The sequence below is a fragment of the Cajanus cajan genome, chromosome 5, assembly GCF_000230855.2.
Source record: "Cajanus cajan strain Asha chromosome 5, NIPB_CcT2T_4, whole genome shotgun sequence".
Taxonomy (NCBI): domain Eukaryota; kingdom Viridiplantae; phylum Streptophyta; class Magnoliopsida; order Fabales; family Fabaceae; genus Cajanus; species Cajanus cajan.
In genome coordinates, this window is record NC_138521.1 from 65,486,494 (window position 1) to 65,503,119 (window position 16,626).

Below are 16,626 nucleotides of genomic sequence, written 5' to 3' on the forward strand. Positions count from 1 at the left end.
GAATTTACATGCATGTATGTCTATGTCCAAGGATGAAATCCTGATGCTGACTAGGCAAGCCAAAAAGGTGGCGTGGAAGATACCAGATACTGAATTTTGAAATGGTAAAGTTGTAGCACTTTGGATGAATCCACACGGTTGGAAGAGGCGAACCCAGGTTTGGTTTGGTTTGGTGGAATGGAACAAACAAACCTAGTAAGTAGGAAGTCATAGCCAGCCAGTGTGTATAAAGTAATAGAAGCAACACGTAATGGACCACTAAAAACTAGGATCATTATTCAAACAAATTGCTGTCCAGCTGTGAACTTCCCACATCATTCCACCTACCAACTCTTATTATTCAAATACATCCACAATCCCCACAAACTACTATAAATTCCAGGAGGGGACGAATTTGCCTTATCATCAATTGTACTCAAAATACCAATTCTCTCTTACAGAAAAAGAAAAACTCTTCAGCAAATATAGTACTACTATAACAATATTATTTCAAGTTATGAGTTATCCAATGGCTGTTTTCTCTTGTATTAATGCTATGGTTGCACTTGTTCTAGCGTTTCTAATGGTTGCCGTGGCTGGTAACTTCTACCAAGATGTTGATGTCATGTGGGGAGATGGCAGAGGTAAGATTCTTAATAATGGTCAGCTTCTTACTCTGTCCCTTGACAAAGCCTCTGGCTCGGGGTTTCAGTCCAAGAATCAATATCTTTATGGCAAGATTGACATGCAAATCAAACTTGTCCCTGGAAATTCCGCTGGCACAGTCACCGCTTATTACGTGAGTTCCCTTAATCAATCTGATTCAATAACTATCAAAAATAGTGCTTTCTGAATAACAATAACTAAACCACACACACATGCATGTTCACGGAAGCAATCATTATATTACATGATGTGAAGATTGGTTAAAAATTATATTCATGAATCATATACTAATTTAACTTGTTCACGGATTCTAAATTCTGATACATAATTTATGCATCATGCAGTTACGTTCAGAAGGGTCATTTTGGAATGAGATAGACTTTGAGTTTCTGGGCAATCTGAGTGGTGATCCTTATGTAGTTCATACTAACGTGTACACACAAGGCAAGGGTGGCAGAGAGCAGCAGTTCTATCTATGGTTTGACCCAACTGCAGATTTTCACACCTATTCCTTTCTCTGGAATCCTGCACATGTTGTGTAAGTTAATTTATAAAACCATGAATTGAATTGAATCTTTAATATTGAACTCAAATGCTCAATTAAGTTGACCTGCTTGGATTCTTTAATTTACTCTTCAGATTCTACGTTGATGGTAGACCAATTAGGGAGTTCAAGAACTTAGAGAGTGCGGGTGTTGAATACCCAAAGAACCAGCCAATGAGGTTATATTCAAGTCTATGGAACGCTGATGACTGGGCAACAAGAGGAGGGCTTGTGAAGACAGATTGGAGCCAAGCCCCATTCACTGCGTCTTTCAGGAATTTCAGAGTCAATGGTTGCGTTTGGTCCAATGGTGTTTCTTCATGCAACTCCTCCAATTCTTCTGATAAAGCTTGGCTATCTCAAGAGCTTGATTCCACGAATCAGAAGAGGCTAAAATGGGTGCAGAAAAATTACATGATTTACAATTACTGCGCAGACGTTAAGCGATTCCCCCAGGGTCTCCCTCTCGAATGCACAGTCCGCATCCGCACCAACTCATAAGAGGATAACAAACCCTGCTCTTGTTCTTCTATGTCTCTGCATTACTTTATCTTATCCCTTTCTATATTGCTCGTCAATGTCATTCTTTCTGCAATAAAAAAAAATAAATGAAGTAGGATCCTATATATTCTTTCCTATGTCAAGTATGGGAAATGATTGATCGACAACACACCTTAACAACTTTCGTCCAAAAGTATTTTACTTTATAGTATTGAACAATAACAATTGAGAAAGTATTGTACATTAAATAATTCATTTTTGTTTTTTCATATTATTTAATTCAGTTCAACATCTTGGAACATCTTTAATAAGTAGTAAATGTGGAATTCCGAAATATAAAACAATGGATGCCGGAACCTGAAATATAAAAATAGTGGATACAAAAATCAAAACCAAGCATAGTGGTTTCAAAGAGAAAAAAAAATAGAAACTATAAGAGGGATCCAAAATGAAAGTAATGGACACACGATTCATAACACAACAATAATATCATAACTTAAAATCTTAAAATATTAAATTAATAGATTCTTTATATTTATAAATTATTTTATATATTTAATTCTATTTGATATGAGACTTTCTTTAACATTTAAATTTCAATAAATTTACACTTGAATTTCAATAAATCTAACTTTTCCTACCTACTTGTTATTTTTTTATTTTAAAAAATTTTAAAATAATGATTTTGTTCTATTATTTTAGAATGTCCTTCTTTGACATTCCTCTCTTGCTCAACAACAAATTAAAGTGCGAACTCGAGCATTTAGTGCATTTGCATTTATACATTTGGATGAAATTTTGTATTTTCTTAATATTAACAAAGTGAGAGATGATGGATCATCTCCATATATAGATTATGGGATGAGGTTCAAATTCTTGGGTTTGAGTTATCCTAATATAATATGAGATATTTTTCGGCTAACTATCAAACTCACTTCTCTAACCATGTTTGTAACTTTTTCTTTTGTTTAAGCTTTAGTTTTTATGCAATAAATCTAACGAAATAAAAATTTCACATCTTAAATTGAGTTGAAATCAAATGATTCGAAATTGTATCCAAAAATAAAAAATAATCATTATATTATATAATAATAACAATATTAACTAAAATTTGAGAGTTAAATAATTAAAATAAATAATTTTAATAAAACGGACCAAAAATAAAATTTAGCAAAGAGATAAGGGACTAAAAATTGTATTTTAGTCTATTCATTTTTAAAAAATTCTTAAAAAACTAGACAAAATTAGGTGTTTATAATTACTCTTCTTTATTTAATAATAAGAATAATCGATATCTTCATATTTTCGTAATCGTAATAGATGATAAGTAAATAAGTGAACACCAAATTTATATTTCAAAGTCATGCATTACCAATAAAGGGTTAGAAATGGGGGGAAAATATTAAAATACTTAGCGGGTGTTTGAATTGACAATAAGTTACAAAATGTGCAAAATAAAATCAAAATTTGTTACAATACGATTTTTTTTACAGCAACCTTGATGGGCAAAGATGACAGATATAATTAAAAGAAAACAAAAAGGGTTAGACATGTAGGAATAGGGATGGGGTGGGCATATAAGACAAAGTTTGTAGATTAGTTCATTTAGTCTGTAATGTGCACTAATATGGATTCATTTTTAAGATATTAAGATTTTGTTATTATTGTTAGAATGTGCAAATATTGATATATTAAGACCTTGAATTTTTATTTAAAAGGTTTGATATTGTTTACAAATGTCTTTATATTTCATTTTTTAAGTATTATTTTTTTTCTTGTTTCAATATCTTAAAAAACAAAAGAGAAAAGACTTTTGAATTTGATAGGATTTTTTTTTTAAAAAAAATACAAATTTTCATTGGGTCCATTTATTTGCGAATTTTATGGATCGAACTCAAGCCAAAACTTTGTGGACCATTTATATCGCAAAGTGGACTTATATAGTCATTAAAAAATGAGCTTCACAAACAGTGCAGGTTCAAATACCTACCTCTAAATAGGAAGCAAACGATATTAGGCAAGTTTTAAGTGAGGAATAAATGACAAAAATTAACATTGGGTGTTGAAGATTTGGATAATGGATGTGAATACATGAAATATAACAATTTTTGCGGTATATTGAAACACATCAATAGTGTGAATGAGGACCTAAAAATATGAAGGTAGAGGGCATAGAAATTCAAAACATTAATAAATAAATAAAGGTCACAAATACCTAAAAACATAAGACATAGAGTGTAAAGACCCAAAACATAAAGTTATGGGCACAAGTCATAAAACATAATAAATCAATGGGTGTATAAACTCAAAATATTACATTGGACATATGGACCCAAAACAAAAACAACTATCCAAAAAAAAAATATAATAGTGCTCATAAAGACTCAAAAACTTAATAATAATGGGCTTAAGGATCCAAAATCATACATAGCAAGAATGGACTCAACGACCCAAAACCCTAAATCACTAGACTTTTAATGTGCAGAAATTTTTTTAAATTGGAATAGTTTTATTGTTTATTTTATTATGCAGGTTTTTGTTATATAGTACATTATATCCCAAACCAAATTTTGAATACAGGTTTTATTTATTTTTTCCAATAAAATCACCCAAGTTAATCTATGATTTGAAAATCAAATGATGATTACCTATGTATACAGATTTGCTTGGAAAGAATAAATTAAAAATAGTTACTAATCTATAAATAGCTTTGGAATGAAATATTGAAATTAATCCTTAACTATGAATTATTTACATATTAGCTAGGAAATAATTGTTTAATTGTAAATTAGCTACAAAACTACTATAAAATATCCTAGTTATATAGTAAAAAATAAATAAAAATTGACAATATATTACTACGAGATAGTTAGAGAATAGCTACAATGTTTAAAAAATTGCTACAAATTAATTAGGATTGTTTTTTCTAATCTAATTTGCTACTTATTTTATGCTACCACTAATATTTTAGTAATTTTTGTATCTAATTTGCAGCTAACCTTTTTTTGCTAGAAACTAGCTATGATTTGGCTATTGATTTTGTTTTAGCTAATTTAAGATTTTCCTGTAGTGAGACTTAGTTTTAATTTTCATTACCGTGTTGTAATAAGAAAAATGTTGAGTACTAAGTTGGTCCTAAGTGCTTTTTAATATATATATATACTTAATTCCCATGTTATTCAGCCTTGCTTTGAAGAGAGAATTAAATAATTAAATGTTTTATTTGTAGGGATTAAACTCTGATATTAGAAAATGAAGTGTTTAAAGAATTGAGTTAGACTCCTTTATTTATTATAAATTAAAACTAGTTCACATAAACTAATTTCTAGAAAATTATTCGTATTTACTGATTTTTAACTTGCAGTCAACTTTGCTTCCATACCCTACTGTCAATTTAGAGCTTTTAATTAATTCCACATGTCCCATGCATGCATTGTATTGAATGAGTCCAAGTGGCAAACAAACTTAGGTCACTTTCATTTCGTTTTTTCATCAATTGAGAACGTACACTGTACGAGCAGCAAATTGCTCAAATCTGTGGTGCATACTAGAGGCACGAATTAATATTGTACAAAATTAATTATCCTTAAGTATACACATGGATCGGAGTGTAACAACAAAGTTTTTATGAAGCCAGTTGAAATCGGTTGGGTCACTGATGTGTGGGTAATAAGTAGAACAGGCTGGCTATAGTGGCAACAATTTAATGAGGATCATTTTCTCGTACAAGCATACTATACATTTCTAGTTTCGTCCCATATGCGTATGACCAACCATGTGACTTAATGTTCGAAACTTGTTTATGAATAATTTAGCTGAGAAAACTTATTTATAATTCTTTAAATACGATTTGTGTTAGTCCTCTAATTAAAATTAAAATTTCATCTCTCTAAATATGGTTCACATAATGACGTTGTCCTCTAGTTAAAATTAAAGTTTCATTTTAATAATATTTTTAAAATGTCTATTATTAAAATCTATATTAAATATATATATATATATATTAATAAAACGAAATTTTAATAAAAAACAATATAATCATACATAAATTTGATCCTAATTAAACATCACTTTCCGGCTGCTAACTATTTTTCACTAAAGACTACATCTTTATAGTTAAAAATTAATCTTAATTTGGCCATCTTACTTTGTATAGGAGTAGAGGATCATTATGGGGGCATGAAAAAGACGGCAGTAGAGGTTTTTGAGTCTACATCACTTCAAACTTTCCTACGCGCACATGGAATCCTACAAAACCATACAACAGTTTTAGAAACAAGTCATTTATGAGGCAATAAGTACCCAAAAAAATTAGAGATCCAACTAATCTGGTTGAGATAAGGTGATACTACTAATAATAGAAGTTGGTATCCGTTGAGGACTTGAGGTTATTAACACACACCATACCACACCCGTGTCTAGTTCTCTGCCAGTATTATGAAGTCAACGATTTTGGAAACATAATATACTAGCTACGGTTATACGGATCAACTACAATTCAATAAATAAGCTCAAGGGAGGAAAGAAATCAAAGAATTACGAACACGAGAAAGGATTGATTCATCTGAAAAAATGAAGTTGGGAATGGCGAGAGGAGAAGTTTACCTAAGGGTCTCGGCAATAGTTGTTTTGGTATTAACAGCATGTTTGGTTGCTTTTGATACTCAAACCAAGGTTCTTTTATTAAGTATTGAGAAGAAGGCTACCTACAAAGACTTGAACGCTCTCAAGTACGTAACACTTTCTCTCCCTCTCTTGTATATTCCCGATCCCATTGCTGTGCCTTACATCTTAATATTCTCGAAATTAGAACTCAGAATTTTATGTTTTTATAGGATCTCGGTGTATGTTACATCTGTGGCTGCTGGTTATAACCTGCTTCAATTATGCAAACACTTCCCTTGGTTTAGAGGAAACTTCAAAGGGTCTTATATGTGCATGGCTTGGATGTGTTTCTTGTTGGATCAGGTAAATTACTCTTGGCTCTGTATGGGAGGGACTCACGTGGGTGATTAGCAAAAGGGGTCTTGTTGTTTATTTTATTCAAGGAATGTAGCAGGCATAATTAAATTGATTTCAGTAGCTAGAGGTTAATACTTAGTTTAATTTGTGGTAATATTTGTCCAATGTGACCATCAGAATCTAATAACTAGTGGACCTAGAAGAAGAAATTAAAAATATTTGAAATTTGAATATTGGTCTATGTTAAAATTTGTGAACAGATCGCAGTGTACTTGGTATTTGGTGCAAACACTGCAACACTTGGAGCATCGTTGCTAGCAGTGACTGGATCAGAAGCGTTTCAGTGGCTAAAGGTGTGTAACAAATTCACAAGATTCTGCATCCAAATAGCCTCGGCTGTGTTATGCGGCTATGCAGCGTCCATCATAATGGCTCTAATATCCACTATCTCAGCCTACAAAGTGTTGAGCATGTATTCGCCAAAGTGGCTCCTACGTTTAAAGAGCACTACATGATCACTATCTTTCAAGGCATATATTATGGGAAGTTTTGATTTCAACAAGAACCAAAAAGTGAAGATGAAGCATATTATCAAGAAAAGTTCGTCAAAGGGTAGTGTAGCTTGCTTTAATTTGTTGTCAAATGCAATTAGGTTCATGTTTTTTCCTTCTCTTTAACTTGTGTTTCCCAATTCTAAAGTACTTGACTCTCTTTGTCCAGCGAAAGAAATGTGCAGGCAAGAGAAAAAAAATTATATAAAAAAAAAATAACAGGAAAAAGATGTATTATTTTGATGAATAAAAAAAATCAAATAATTTTTTAGTCCAAGGGTGATTTCGTTGCCATCGTTTTTTTTATATATTTTTTTTGTCCTTATTATATTCTTTTGTTTCATTATATGATTCTTACCGTTAGATTTTGTTCCAAAAAATTAAAGTGATTATTAATATAGAAAAAATTAAGAGGACAAAAACAAATAATATTATATATATTATAAAGACAAAACAATTGTTTAAGCTAAGTTTTTAAAAAATTAAACTTCCAACATTGAAAATACATTAATAGAAAGCAGAAAAGTTAAACAAAATGAACGATCATTGACCAACAAATTTTTTATATGAAAAATACTAATAATAAAATTAGGAGCATAATAATAATAATAAATAATAATAATAATAAATAATAATAATAATAATAATAATATAAACAACGTAAATTAAGAAGAAGAAAAACATGTTATTCGTCTTTTTCGAATAATAATAATAATATTTGCATTATTCTTTTACCCTTTTTTATCTTCTATTTCATACACGTGTTAACATTTGTATTACGTACTTCCTATCTTATTTTATGTTTAGTGCCTATTTGCTACCTCTCATTTGTTATACTTGTTTTATAACTTGGCGGTGGTTGTCACAGCATAATAGCTTCATTAAAGTTGTCTGCTTAAAGGTTTAATTAATAATTAACTCGTATATATAAATTTATTTTGGCCGATCAATTAATATTCTATATTAGGAATATATTAAAAAAAACTTATTATTGAAATTGATCGAATACCTTTTTAAGCTTTTAGAATCTATTTTTTAGCCTAACTCTTATCTTACCAATTAAAATCAAAACATTAGATTTGTTGTTTCCAAAAAAAAAAAATAGGCTAGAGTTATAAACTTATAATCTAAAATCTTGTAATTAAGTCAATTCCATGTATATAAGTCCATTCCATATAAGCAGTTTAGAGTCGTTTTTGTTTTATTTCTCTTAACTTTTTTACTTTCTTTATTTTTGATCTTAATTTTTTTTCGTATGATTTTTTCTTGTTTTAATCTCTAAAGTATTTTCGTTAGATTTAATTAATAGGTACAAAACATAAAGTCAAAATGATATATATATATATATATATATATATATATATATATATATATATATACTTATAAAAACAAAAACAAAATATATATTATTGAGACTAAAAAATTATATAAAATTTTCTCTCCATTTGAATTGATAAAGAAAAAATAAAAAGAAATAAAATAAGTAACTAAATAACATTTTTACATTCATGTTACACTCAAGACAAACATAGATATGTCTAAATAGAGACAGTCCCCCGTCTCCTCCTCTAAAAATTAAAAATTTATCAGCATCTTATACTGAAAAAATAAAACTTGTCTCTTCTAATACTTGAATTTAAATAACTAAGGGGGTGTATTGGATTAGGATTTTAAAGGACTTTTTTAGTTAAAAAAAATCCTGCGAATTTTAAAAGACTTTGCAGGATTTTCATGACTTTTAAGATTTTGCAAGACTTAAAATCAGGATTTTAATGGATTCTGCAAGACTTTTAAATCAGGATTTTAATGGATTCTGTGGAATTTTGTGGATTTTGTAGAATTTTCGTGGATTTTTAACATTTGATAAGATTTCAAAAAAATATTCATATACATTCAAATTTAAAAAGAGTCAAAGACAAAATTTTTTTTTTAAAAAAAACAATGTCTAGATAAATAATAATAATAATAATAATAATAATAATAATAATAATAATTCTCCATAATATCTTATCATATTAAATAGCATTCACCCACATATTCATGGCTATACTAGTCCTCCAAGCATTAGCGTCTTCTCGCTCTTGCTCCTGGATTTGAATAATAGGCTCAAAAGTGTGATCTTCATTAACTGGTAATGTTGAAGATGAAGGTTCATCCACCGCTTCAATTGGAAATTCATCAGAACGACATTCTTTACGTAGAAAGTTATGCAGTGTTGCACATACTAATACAAGTTCTACTTGTGTCTTAAATAAAAATGGAGGTGTTGACTTAAAAATTGTGAACATTGATTTAAAAATACCAAATATTCTCTCGATCACATTCCTTAAAGACGCATGACGAAGATTGAACAATTCTTTCTCATTTTCAAGGTCATTACCCTAACCTGCAAAATCTTATAGATGATATCTTACACCTCGAAATGGAGCTAAAAATTGGCGTCGATTAGGAAATCCACAATCCACCAAAAAATATTTACCTAATTACATATGCATTATATATAATATTAGTATAATAATAATAATAATAAATTATAATTATAATTATAATAATTATTATTATTATTTAAAAAATAAACATTTACCTTGAGTCACTTTAAGTCCATTCCTCCTTGTTATAGCATCATTTAGTAGCTTAGAATCATGAGCCCAACCCTCCCACCCACTAAGAATGTACATGAACTCCAAATCAAAATTACAAGCGGCTAATACATTTTGTGATATCTTTCCATGACGATTACGATAACTACTTACATCTCGCCCCCTCACTATTGCTAGAATATGTGTCCCGTCAATAGCTCCAATGCAATCCTAAAATTTAACATATATAACACTTCATCGTATGAAAAATATAAATATAGTAGTGACAAATTCAATTATAATTTTTATTGTAAGATAATTAGTACATACCTTGAAAAAAGGGAAGAACCTTGTGCTTTCTCTAATTTTAGCTGGCACAGTTGATCCTGGTTTAGCCATCAAAGTAGGTGCTATCGTATTCAAAGCCTTCAAAATCTTGTGAAAATTTTCACTTGTAGCAAATTGTGACCGGCCAAATGTGTTATGAAGTACACAATATCGAGTATTCTGACCAACAATTTGTAGGAATGATGCAAGCATTTCTTCGACACAAATATATCATGTATCCTCTAGAGGTGTTTTTACTCTAAGAATTGCACATAACTTTCGAAATACATCTGGATACATCCTATAAACTTGTCGAAATATTGCAGGATCATCGTTTAATGCTCGGTGTATATAGTCATTTCCCATGTTAGTAATTTGTTGTCGCTTTAATGGACGCTCAATTTGTTCATTACGTATCATAACTATAAACTGAGTCAACACATGCATTAATGCATGAATTGGCATTACACATGCGTACATGGCATCATATATCTCTTTGTCACTCATTGCTTCTTCATCTATGTCACTACCTTCATACATGCTCGAATGTGACATTGTACCTATATAAAACAATATAACTAAAAATAATAATATAATAGAAAATAAATGGTAAAATATTTCAATCAAGTACGACCAAAATAACATCAAAACAATATAATTCCACTATTCAAAATGTGTTCATTCACAACCAAAATATAAAGCAAACACTTTAGTCAAGTGCAACCAAAATAACACCAAAACAATATAGTTTGACAAATCCAACATGTGTTCATTCACAACCAAATTATAAAGAAAATACTCAAATCAAGTGCAACCGAAATAACACCAAAACAATATTGTTCATCCTAGCTTTTACTTTATCCAATCTGAACGTTCTTCTATTGATAACATCAAGAAAAAGTCTTTCTTTGCATTAGTATCGAGCAAATCAGCCGCCATGTAGCGAGTTCGATCATCCAAATTTGGGATCTCTTTTATGGCACTCCAACAAATATTTCCCTTTGCCTCTTGGTATCTTTCTCTTTTCTCCATCAAGTTAGAAATTTTTTCAAAATTGGCGGCTATAGTCTCAATGCCAACAGATAGATTTTCTAGAACTTTGGCTTGACTATTGTTCCCAACTGAGTTAGAACTTACTCCATACTCGGACCTACTCCGCTTACGATTAATTGGTTTTTCAGTGGGAACCTCTGAGCTTAAAGGGGGTTGAGGTGGTGAAATGCTTGGGTGAGGTGATGGAGGCTGGTAAGGTGGTTCATAGTGATCTGGTGTTATGAATACATCATTGTTAAGATCATATGACAAGTTTTCAATCCCAAAATCAACATTTTCTTCTCCAAAAGTTGTAGCATCAATATCATCAGGGTCTAGTGACATGGAACCGTGCCCACTAGCGGTTTTACCCCCAACAACAATCTTCAAATCCTCATAATCAACCATACTTTTTTCTCGAAGATTTTTGTGACTTGGGTGAGACTAGAAAAAAAAAATCCATTATTAATATATTAAAAATAATATAATACACTAAACTTGTAAACTATTAATATATTCAAAAGATTACGAAGTAATCTCACCTTTAAGTACTCTTTCCATACTTCATCACTAGCGGTGAATGTCTTTGTAATTGGATCCCACCCAAAGCTAGAGTTGTTGCACATAAGTGTTGACATATTGTTATATTGTTTCTTAAACCACTTCATTCGACTCAAGTAATGATTATACGTTTTAGGGAATTTAATTTTAGCATTGAGACGAGGAAGGATGACTCTCTCCACATTTAGTTTGCTAATTGACCCATTAGCATCACGCAATCCACTTTTTATAGCATCCACTATCAATTGTAACAATTCATCGGAATCCTCCTTGGTCCAAGCTTCGTAGTTTTCTTTCTCTTTTCCTTTATTATTTCCTTGTGAATCTCCCATTTGAATTACTAAAATAATATATGTTGAAAACTAGTTATACAAATAATTATGGATAACAAACAAAATCAATAAAATTATATTATTATTTTTAGAAGCACATCAATCATACAAGATCGAATATATCTTGGTTATCCAAATGGATCAAATACCTTAGCCATTATAAAAAAACATGTAAAAACAGAAATATAGAAATATAAGATAATTTTTTATATAAAAAAATCAGTATATTCGATACTGAGAAAATATTTAAATATATAAAATTTTATATAAACGAGAGTATTTAGATATAGAATATATATATATATATTATTTTAGTTATATATTATATGATAATTATTTAACGATATTTATAAATATAAATTATTCTAACAAATATTTTAACAATATTTCCTTTTTTTTAAAATAAGCTAATGAAGGCATAAACCTTAAACACTAAAAAATTAGATACTACAATATTTTATGTTAATTTTTTTAAATATAAAAAATTCTAATTTCACAATATAAAAATAAATAAAAAAAATTCATAGTAAAAAAAATAATTAAGATAATTTTTTATATAAAAAATACCTCAGCCATTATAAAAAACATGTAAAAATGGAAATATAGAAATATATAATAATTTTTTATATAAAAAATCAGTATATTCGATACTGAGAAAATATTTAGATATATAAAATTTTATATAAACGGGAGTATTTAGATATAGAGAATATATATGTATATACATATATTATTTTAGTTATATATTAAATGATAATTTTTTCTCTGCTAATAATATTTTCTTTTTTTTAAATAAGCTAATGAAGGCATAAACCTTAAACCCTAAAAAATTAGATACTACAATACTTTATGTTAATTTTTTTTAAATATAAAAAATCCTAATTTCATAATATAAAAATAATAAAAAATTCATAGTAAAAATAAAATAAAATAACATAAGAGTAACAAGGAAGGAGAGAGATCGCAGTTTTTATCCTGAGAGGATTCTTCCCCCAACTAAGATCCATTTTCATCTCATTCTACTCACAAAAATCCTATCTCAAATTCATCTTATATATATTTTGTAGAGATCATGATATCAATTTCATCTTTCACCTTTTCATTTTCTTGACGTGTGTTATAAAAAAAAATTATCACTTAAAAGTCAAAATTTCTAGTATTTTTTTTGTGTTATATAAAAGAACATTCAACTAAAATAGAACAAGTCAATTAAAGAGAACGAACAAAAAAATAGAGCAAGTTAATGACACTATCATTTACATATCGAAGTTTCACAAAATAGGGGAATGGAATGAGAACAGTACTACAATATTATATATGAGCAATGAACAATAGTGCAATATTATTAGCAGAGAAAAAATGGAGAAGAGAGAAGCATAGAAAAAAAAGAGATGAAAAACTCACTTGAAAATTCTTGAAGCACTTGAAAAATCACTTCAAACAATCCTTCAAAATCTGGGTTTGGATGAGATTGTTTTATGAATTTGGTATTTATAGATAACACTAGAAAGTCCTTCAAAATCCCTCTCACACAACAATCCTTTAAAATCCTTATATTTTTGAATACCAATGGATTATTTTTAAGTTGTAAAAAATTTCAAATAAATACCAATGAATTTTAATGGACTCTTAAAAAAATCCTTAAAATCCATATTGAATACCACTGGATTTTTTTTAAGTGACATAAAATCTTGATTGAATACCAATGGACTTTTTTACTCAAAAAAAGTCTTTTAAAATCCTACGAAATCCTAAACCAATACACCCCCCTAAGTTTATTTGTATATGGTTTGTGAAAATCTAACCAATTAAAAGAGTTGAAAATGTCAAATATTTATAAATGCGCTTGGTAACTTTACATTATACATAAAAATTAATTGTTAAATTTTTTTTTTTAGCAATTTAAGTTTAATATTACAATTTCTCTTCATGCTTTAGTCCTTTTCATGCCTTTGTTACCGTGTTAGATTGTTGTCACCCTTCACAATTTTTCGTGGTTTCTTCCTTGATTATATTCATATTTTAAGATATGATATAATTTATATACAATATAATTTTTTATAAAATTATTTATTGCATCCGACAATGTTGTTTCTTACTACTTTTTAATTGTAAAATTTTTTGAAAAGTAATTTGTTGTACAAGTAATATTGGTCTTATAATTCTCATCTGAAACCATTTTCTTTGGTCCATGATGATGGATCTATTAACTAGGCCCCAGCATGATCCAATAGTGTGAGGCCTTCAGTCCAGCGTCTTTAAGGCCTGAAATTGACCACCATTTTGTTCAACTCTCAACTTCAACAACACTACTCGAGCAGTTCCTGTCACATTTAAAATTAATAAATGAAATTTATTATTTAAAAATGACAAATAAAATATATTATTTTATGTGACTGAGGATAAGACTTTCTTTATGACCTTTCACCTAAAAAAACAATTCTGATTAAGTTGGTCCACATAAAGTTGTGATTTGGATCTGGAGTAATGCACACGTTTAAAGTTAAATCATACCGTGAGTGTTTTCTGTAAAGGATGTTTATAGAAAATTAAATAAATAAAATATTAGTGATACTTTTTTTTACACTTTATTTATTATTTATTAAAACTACAAATTTTATGAACCTTACATTTTATTTAATGGGTCTCTTATAATTTTGTGGTGTGACCAATTAAAATTTGTTATTTTCAAAATAATATTAGAATCATTAAAATTGCTCTAAAAACTTTGGAATAATATGTACAAAATTTAAGTTTGAATCACGTGTGCCGTTGTTGTACTTTTAATATATAGAAATAAAAGTAATATTAACAAGAGAGACGAATGATTAACATTTTTATTGAATAAGAGTATTTAAACGTTAAAAATCAGTGATGTAAAAATTATATTGATTTTTTATATGCAAATATTATCACTAATTTTCATACAATTCTAATTTTGATTAATTGACAATGTTTCATAATTTACTAGAGAAAAGTTAATCAATTAGCATATGAAAAATATAGAGAAAATACTTTACGTATTGGCAATATAAAAATATTTTACATTCTCATTCAAAAATTGAAAGAAAAAAAAAACTAATGGCTTTTATAAAAATAAAAAAAAATTAAAGCCATTATATTATGATTTGTAATAACTTTATATTATTAATGGATACAATTATTAAACCCTTAATTTGTTGTATTATATTATGCGTTTAATTGTGTTTTTTTTTTTGTTACGATCATATTTGTTAGCAAGTTTCACTTCTTTTAATTAAAGTGTGCAAAAAATGGATGAAAGGATATAAAATAGAGAAATTATGCAAATAAAAGCCAAAAAGAAAGAATAATATAGTTGAAGCATTATGCACAATTAAACTTATCTAAAGTATGGTTGTGCTTCATTGCAAGATGTTCCAACCCAATTTTCCAAATCGAGAAAAATTTATACATATGATCGAACCTGAAACAAAAAATGTAATTGAATGGTTCAACACTATACCAAAAGAATAATGGATTCTTGCATGAGATGATGGCCGACGATGGGACACACGACTACCAACTTGGCAGAGGTAATAAATTTCATTCTTAGAAAAACAAGAAATTTGTCAATTTCTACAATTACCACGTCAATTTATAAGAGATGTAATATCTTATTCATCCAAAGAGGGACGGAAGTTAATGCTAAACTTAGGGCTGAGCAAGTGTCGCAATCGAGATCGCAACGGGATGACAAAAATAAATTAAAAATAAGGAGCCGTCACCAATGTTATTTTTTACGAAAAAAAACATTGGAAAAGCCATAAAGTAGAAAATAGTCTACGAAAACCATATTTTTTAGTTTAGGAGTAGATTACGGTTGAGAAAAGTATTAGCATCTCACAACGTTCGTCTTAAGACGATTACCCTCAATTAATTAAACAAATTATTTATAGCTTATAAAATATTTATCTCACCCTAAATTAATTAAAATTAATTGTAACAAACAAATGTATTTTATTTAACTAATGCATTTATCAAAAAAATATAATATTATTATTTTTTGGCTCGACAAGATTTATTTCCTGCTCCTACGTATCTCCATATGCAATGGAGAATCAGAGTCACGTAGTTCTTTGTAGAAAATATTTGTGTGTTGATATTTTTTAATTAAATTTCACTTTTGTTAAATATAAGATTCTTGAACTGTCTCAGCTCATTCACCCTAAAAATATAAAATTGACTAAGGTGTACACCAAAGTCAATTCAATAAAACTTTAATTATAATTATTGCTATAAATATTATTATCTTAAAAGATTTTTTTGGTTGGACATTTTTGTTTTTGGAGAAAAAATTTAAAGATATCAAAGTTGTCACAACTTGTATTTTAAATTCAATAGTTAAAAAGATGTCACATCTAATTAACCATTCCTCCAATAAATTTTTTGATACAATAACTTTAAATATTTATATTGAATATTATAACACTATATTTTAATCATATTTTGAATTTAACTAAGGACTTTAAAATGACAGATAATATTAATATAAAAAAGAAATAAAAAGAAGTGAGTTGATATACTCACTATTCTTCGCTCAAGAAGTGGTAACTTGCTGGTCTCTTCCTATG

General features: G+C 28.6%; 4 protein-coding genes across 4 annotated transcripts; 2 read left to right on the forward strand and 2 right to left on the reverse strand.

The window, feature by feature from the left end:
- Nucleotides 1-391: 391 nt before the first annotated feature.
- On the forward strand, nucleotides 392-1,827 carry LOC109809025 (putative xyloglucan endotransglucosylase/hydrolase protein 23). Its single transcript, XM_020372244.3, has 3 exons — nucleotides 392-778; nucleotides 990-1,183; nucleotides 1,285-1,827. The coding sequence occupies exons 1-3, from the start codon at nucleotides 497-499 to the stop codon at nucleotides 1,688-1,690; spliced, it is 882 nt and encodes a 293-aa protein (XP_020227833.1). The 5' UTR covers nucleotides 392-496; the 3' UTR covers nucleotides 1,691-1,827.
- Nucleotides 1,828-6,033: 4,206 nt separating this feature from the next.
- LOC109809156 (CASP-like protein 2C1) lies at nucleotides 6,034-7,480 on the forward strand. The gene is made up of 3 exons (XM_020372394.3): nucleotides 6,034-6,420; nucleotides 6,526-6,658; nucleotides 6,913-7,480. Exons 1-3 carry the CDS (start codon nucleotides 6,263-6,265, stop codon nucleotides 7,165-7,167), a joined length of 546 nt encoding a protein of 181 aa, XP_020227983.1. The 5' UTR covers nucleotides 6,034-6,262; the 3' UTR covers nucleotides 7,168-7,480.
- Nucleotides 7,481-8,972: 1,492 nt separating this feature from the next.
- Nucleotides 8,973-9,881, reverse strand: LOC109817705 (uncharacterized). The gene is given in 2 exon segments (XM_083074185.1): nucleotides 8,973-9,687; nucleotides 9,823-9,881. Coding segments are annotated over 2 exon segments (528 nt in total). The 3' UTR covers nucleotides 8,973-9,218.
- A 1,080-nt stretch (nucleotides 9,882-10,961) lies between these two features.
- On the reverse strand, nucleotides 10,962-11,549 carry LOC145958153 (uncharacterized protein At2g29880-like). The gene has a single exon (XM_083074635.1). The coding sequence runs from the start codon at nucleotides 11,547-11,549 to the stop codon at nucleotides 10,962-10,964; it is 588 nt and encodes a 195-aa protein (XP_082930761.1).
- Between the last annotated feature and the right edge of the window lie 5,077 nt (nucleotides 11,550-16,626).

Coding starts and splice junctions, on each gene's coding strand:
- LOC109809025 (XM_020372244.3), top strand. CDS start 497: ATGAGTTATCCAATGGCTGTTTTCTCTTGTATTAATGCTATGGTTGCA. Junction 779..989: donor GCACAGTCACCGCTTATTAC/GTGAGTTCCCTT, acceptor TGCATCATGCAG/TTACGTTCAGAAGGGTCATT. Junction 1,184..1,284: donor TGGAATCCTGCACATGTTGT/GTAAGTTAATTT, acceptor TTTACTCTTCAG/ATTCTACGTTGATGGTAGAC.
- LOC109809156 (XM_020372394.3), top strand. CDS start 6,263: ATGAAGTTGGGAATGGCGAGAGGAGAAGTTTACCTAAGGGTCTCGGCA. Junction 6,421..6,525: donor AAAGACTTGAACGCTCTCAA/GTACGTAACACT, acceptor ATGTTTTTATAG/GATCTCGGTGTATGTTACAT. Junction 6,659..6,912: donor TGTGTTTCTTGTTGGATCAG/GTAAATTACTCT, acceptor ATTTGTGAACAG/ATCGCAGTGTACTTGGTATT.
- LOC145958153 (XM_083074635.1), bottom strand. CDS start 11,549: ATGGTTGATTATGAGGATTTGAAGATTGTTGTTGGGGGTAAAACCGCT.